General features: G+C 48.9%; 1 protein-coding gene across 1 annotated transcript; it reads left to right on the plus strand.

The window, feature by feature from the left end:
• Window positions 1-324: 324 nt before the first annotated feature.
• On the plus strand, window positions 325-1,875 carry LOC117011139 (inositol 1,4,5-trisphosphate receptor-interacting protein-like 1). Its single transcript, XM_033086418.1, has one exon. The coding sequence runs from the start codon at window positions 325-327 to the stop codon at window positions 1,873-1,875; it is 1,551 nt and encodes a 516-aa protein (XP_032942309.1).
• The last annotated feature ends 4,356 nt before the right edge of the window (window positions 1,876-6,231 follow it).

Consider the following 6,231-nt stretch of genomic DNA (forward strand, 5'->3'; position numbering starts at 1 on the left):
CCCTGCATGCAGGGACAGCTCCTGATGGGAGAGCCTTGGGCAGGGCACTGTGCTGCTGCTGCTGCTGGGGCTGCTGGGGCAGAGGGACAGGCCTCAATGCTTGCCAGTGGCATGGAGCTCTATTGTTCCTGCCCCCAGAGCAATGGCATTGGTGTCCCTGCTGTCCCCAGTGCCAGCTGCCTCTCTCCCAGCATCATACAAGGCCTTCTCTCCATTCTCCTGCAGACCATGGATTCCTGGGTCTTGTGGTTCTTGCTCTTGCAAAGTGTACTCCAGTACCCACAGCCTGTGGGTGATGGTTTCGATGAGGTGACACGTCTGCGAATGGAAGCGCGTGCCAAGCTCCAGGAAGAGGAGAAGATGCGACTGGAGCAGGAGTTGGAGCAGCTGGTCCTGAAGCAGGATGTCTGGGGCTGGGAAGACCTGCTCTGCTCTGCCTTGCAGCCCTGGCAGCTCTGGGCTATTGCTGGGCTCCTGCTTGTACCCTTGGCCATGCGGAATATGTGGAGGAGAAGGAGCATGAGGAGAGTGGTGCACGAAGCAGAAAACAACGGTGCGAATGAAGAGGACATCAGAAATGTGGGTGCAAACGAAGAAGGGGCTGAAAACCAAGACGTCGATGTGGGAGATGAAGGAGAAGATGAAGACAGTGATGTGAATGAGGAGGACCACCAAGATTTTGGCAATGTGAGGCAACTTGCTGAAAATGAAGAAGGAGATGCCCAAAATGAATTCGAGCGTGATTGGGATGATAACCTTGGAAGAATGGTAATGGAGCGCATCCAGTGGCCAGTGCAGGACCTGCTGAGAGGATGCCAGTGGACAAGTCACCTCATGGAATGTTTTGCAATTTACTTTCGACGCATCTTGTCAAACAGCTTCTACCCAGTCCTGCACAAAGCCATTGGGGTGGGCAGTGCCTTTGAAGGTTGGAGTCCCCGTGAGCAGGATGTTGTGTACCAGGTGCTGGTACCCATGGCTCCTCCCCGAGGGCACAGCTTCCACCTGGAGCTGGACACTGCAGGGCAGGAGCAAGTGAGGAATTTCCGTGTGCGTGTGCAGCAGGAGTGCACCTGCAGCAGTGCACAGTGGCGTAAGAACATGCTGTGCTTCCTGCACCACCCTGAGGAGGAGCTGAGCAGGAATCAGGATCCCAGCCTCCTTGACACGCTCTGCACCGACTCCTACCTCGACGTACACAAAACTAGCCGCTGGTTCTACCAGCTGGTGAGAGCAGTCTGGCCAGCTTTGCTCCAGTCCCACAATTGGCATTTAGTGCTGCTGCCCTCCAGACGCTCCTGCCAATTCAAGGTGACCAACGGCAGAGAAAGCTTCCGCATTGAGATACTCTTTGGGGTGCGGCAGGGCGACTCAGACATATTTGTAAGCAGTGAGCCCAGAGAAGCCTACACCTCAAGCACCATCTGGCCAGAGAGCTACGCTGTGGCAGAGATGAAGTTCTTCAAGTTAATCACCAGGCGGGCCCCTCCTGGTAGCTTGCACCTGAAATGCCTGCAGTTCTTCACCCGTCTGCAGCTGGGCTTAGGTTTTTCCACCTATACGATGAAGACCCTTGTCATGCACCTCCTCAGCATTGTTCCCGTGTCCCAGTGGCGCAGGAGACATTTTGTGAGGCGACTGCTGGACATCAGCGAGGGTCTTCGCACATGTGTAGAAGTCAGATGCCTCAATCACTTCATTGTGGGCAACCGGAGGCTTCCTGAGGTGATCAGATTGCCTGCAGAGATCCTAACGGCCAGCCCTTGCAACCTCTTTCATGACCTGGAGATGGATCCTGTTGCCCACTCCCAGGCCATGAGTCAGTACGTGGATCTGTACTGGTGGCTCAAACGGATCCTTAACAATGAAGATTGAAAGAGGTTCTCCTGCCCTGGGGCTCACACCTGGAGTCTGAGAACAACCTGCCAGTCCATGGGAGAAGAGGGCAGAATGTGGGTTAGAGAGGGAAGGGCAAACACAGCATAGCACCACTGTGCCAGCAGCAGCAACAAGAGCAGGGTTGTGTCAACATTCTCCCCAGCACTGCATCCAGAGATGTCCTGGCTGGCTACAAAGTTCAAGGAGCAGGCAAGAAGAAACAATCCAGTGCCTTTTTTTGCTTCTGGGCTCTGTGTGGAGAATCTATAGCCTGGCGAGAAGCTGACACAGATCTGAGCGTGCAGGACATGGAGAAGGCGCTGCTCACTGACAGTGGCAATTGCTGTCACAGATTTCCTGTAGAGGAAATGCGCACTCGGGGAGTCACAGCTGATGTAGCAGAAGAGGCCGTGGCCAGGGGACTTGTGAAAGAGAGTCCCATTACCACCAGGACTGTGACTGCCCCCACCTCTTTCTTAGACTCCGTTTTCCCTTGCACAGCTTCACATGGTACAAAGATTTTGGTTTCCGAATCCAAGAGCAGGGAATGTTTGAAAGGAACAGCAGTGGGATCATCTGGTCCAGGGCTTCTCCAGCAGGGTCTTCCTGCACTGCATTGCAAGAGATTGTGTTCAGATGGTTCTTGACTCTCTCTGGTGAAGGAGAGTCCAGAATCTCTGGGCAATACCTGGGATCAGTCAAAAAACAGTATTTGTCCTTGTCCCCGGATGGGAAGTATCTAGTTCAGCACTCTATTAACTGTATCCAATCTGACTTTAAATTTTGTATAGATAAGAATCTAGAGTTTTATTCCATGTATATATATGTATTGTGAGTACACATATGACAGACTGTAAAGATTATCAATGCCTATATAAAATAGTAAAGTACAATAAATCAAATCAATATGCTAATGTAAGTATTATCAAAGATATCAAATACGTAACTATTATATAATGATAAATATTATTGTTGATGGTTTTGTGTGTAGTTATGTTGAAACGATACCACAATGCACATATTTATTATCATTATATGCTGTGACACATATTACTGCTCTTGGTGCATTTTTATCAGAAATGATTTTTATAAAATAGATATATTTATAACTTGTGTCATGTATAGATATCATTTATTGCTTCTACGTTATTAATTTTGTATGTGCAAGTAAATGCATAGATTGTATGTCTGTTGGAGACACATAATTAAGCTCAAGAGGTAGTGAATTTATGTATGGCAAGCAGGAAACTGCTTTGCTCTTCTTTCAATAAACTATAATATTCAATAATTTGGGGCGTGCATGACTTTATTGATCTCAGCTAAATCTGTGGTTAGGGTAAATCTCACCCCACGTGAATAGTCTGGGCTTGTGCACAGTGCCCTTGAACTCAGCCAAAGGCTCCAAAGTGCTGAGGTGGTTCTAATCAGAAATTAGGCCCAGCTACCCCCAGCCTCTGGGATCACAGAATCACAGAAGAGCTGGGCTCGGAAGGGTCCTTACAAATGATCTTGTTCCAGCCCCGCTGCCCAGGCCAGGGACAGCTTCCTCTAGGCTGGGCTGCTCCAAGCCCCGTCCAGCCTGGCCCCTGGGATCACTGCCAGGGCTGGGGCAGCCACAGCTGCTGTGGGCAGCGTGGGCCAGGCCCTCAGTGGCCTCAGAGCCAAGGATTTGTTGCACATGGGCACCTAAGGCCGCCCTGGGTCAGTGGCAGCCGCTGGGCCTGGTGCTGTCCCTGCAGGCCCTTGGACACAGCCCTGGGCGGGTCTGTGCTGGGTCGGGCAGGGACTGAAAGGCCGCAGGAAGGTGCCCCCGCAGAGCCCCTGCAGAGCCCTGGGGCCAGCAGGGCCTCCATGAGGGCAGCAAGCAGGGCCTGGTGTGGCCGTCGGGGCGCGAGGGCACAGGGCACAGGGCGCTGAGGCCCTGCCAGCTGGAGCTGGAGCTCTGGAGTGCGGCCGGCAGAGAGAGAGCCCTGGGAGATCCGAGCAGCAGCGAGGCACGGGGTTCTTGATGTGGGAGAGACCAGGGAAGAGCTTGAGAATGGTCCATGAAGGATTAGGGTGTCTGTCTCCCTGTGAGGGAAAACCTTCTCTACACAAGAGGTTTACGTCTGGAAATGACAAAGTGAGTCCTGAAATGTAATGTCAAGTAAGAGGGAGGCCATGGAACATTGGATACAATTTATCCAAGTTACACAGAATTTCTATGCTTCCCCAATGAGAACACCTGCCTTCTACTTACTGATTTTATTCCTGGGCTTTTCACATCTGAACACGCCCTGCTTAGAGGATATCCTCACAGAAAAAAATTTTACACAGACATTCACCATCCATTAATTTATCTATCTTATACCCTGTGATGACAGGATTGTGTCGTGACACAACCTGTTGAATTGCTCTGAGCTAGAGGTTTGCAGCAGAGGAGGCAAAGCCATTGCATGGGACAAACTGCAGCGGTGCTCTGTTTTTGTTGCCTATTTTATCAACATTTTCCTCTGCTTGGTTCCATTCTATTTGTTCCAGTGGTATTCCTACTTTGAAGTTCTCCAGTTTATCTTTCACATTTCTTTTATGTGCCTTTTAGTTTTTCTTGGGTTGTGCCCAGCACGCTTGGCTAGCCTAACTTTGCTTCATCAACCAGCCCTTCTCCCCAAAACCTTGATGCTGTGATTTCATGGATACTTCACAGGCAGCTTTGTACCTCAGTTGAGACGTCCTAGAGATGAGAAGCAACTTTGTAGTTCTGACACCCAGCCATGTTAGCTGGGTGTTTCCAAAGCAGGATAGGTTTGTATTGACTTTGTCTCTGTCCATTCCTGTCCTATGGGAATACTTGCACTGCACTTAACACAGGGATGTCTGACTGTATTTCCTGACCTGTTTGCCAAGAGATCAAAATGATGTCAGGGCTGATCTTCCTTCCTTCTGCCCAGCTGTAGCCACTTAAAATAGGCAAAGACATCTTCCAACATAGTAGTCGTTTTGAGAGGGAATTGTATATTCAGAGGACTTTGCCCCATGCTGACCATGCACAGAGAAGAGGACAGTGCCCAACACTTCACGGATGGCCCCACAGACAGACCTTGTTGCTGTCGCTCTTTTTCTAGAAGGCAGTTGTATGACAACTGTGAGTATAAAAACCCTGCAAGAGAGAGTGCATCCACAGTTTTGCAAAGAATGAGTTTCTGGTTGCAATTGTTCGTGTTCTTTGGACCTAACTACTAGTTTCATCCTTTCCCGTTGCAAGCACAGCTGAACAAACAATAAATTGACAGGTAATCAATTATTTAAGTTTCAGGTAACTATCTCAAGCCTAGTTTCTTTTAACTTTTAACTAAAATCTTAATTTCTTTAAGATTAGTGTTTCATACAGACCAGTCACAGCACCTGACACACTGCTGGCCATACTGGCCACCCATTTGGGCAAGTCAGTCAGTGGATTAATGGTCTGCAGAAGGAAAACACCTGGGTTTTAGGGCTCACACTGAAGAACTCACTGATCTTACTGACACCCATCCTGAGCTGGGCACAGATGAGATCACAGAAGACACATTTTGGTGAAGGGATTTCATGTGCAAGGTGTGCAACAAGACACTGGCACGCGAAAAATGCACAGTGATTCACAGCTACAGATTTATTTCTTAAGAGAAAAAGGTCATTTTAAAGGCATGGTCACACCTTGGGATCACATACAAGCACAGTCTGCAGGACTTTATGCTCCTCAGGTATCCCCTGTAAATACTGTGTCAGGCCAGGTCTTTGGGGTACTCAGTGCATCAGCTCAGCTAAATAGCAAGGATAGATACTGGACAGTAGTCTTACACTGTCACACATCTCATAAAGCTAAAAGAACATTGCAATAGAAAGTCACTTGGGTGTAAAGCCTTGCCCTGTCTGCTCAGCATGACAGACCAGTCGAGGTGAGGGGAGCTCCAGGCTGGAGCTGTGTCAGGGGAGGGTTAGGGTGGATATCAGGGAAAGGTTCTTCCCCCAGAGGGTGTTGAGCATTGAACAGACTCCCCAGGGAATGGTCACAGCATCAAAGCTGCCAGAGCTCCAGGAGCATTTGGTCAGTGCTCTCAATAAACTGCTTCAAATAAGAGAAAAATATGCAATGACTTACCTAAAGGGATCTGAAGAGTCCAGTTCTCCCAAGGAGCCTTTCACAAGATGATCATCCTTAATATGATCAAGCTGGTAGCTTTATCAGTACTTTAACATTCATGTTTGTGTATGCTCACTTCTTATTAAACACTACTTGGCTTCATGGAACCTGGTGATAGCTGGTCCTACACTTAATAGCCTAGTCTGTGTCAATGTTAAAAGTTTGCAGAATCTGTTTTTGTTTTTTTTTTC

Source organism: Catharus ustulatus (genome assembly GCF_009819885.2).
Source record: "Catharus ustulatus isolate bCatUst1 chromosome Z unlocalized genomic scaffold, bCatUst1.pri.v2 scaffold_26_arrow_ctg1, whole genome shotgun sequence".
Classification (NCBI taxonomy): domain Eukaryota; kingdom Metazoa; phylum Chordata; class Aves; order Passeriformes; family Turdidae; genus Catharus; species Catharus ustulatus.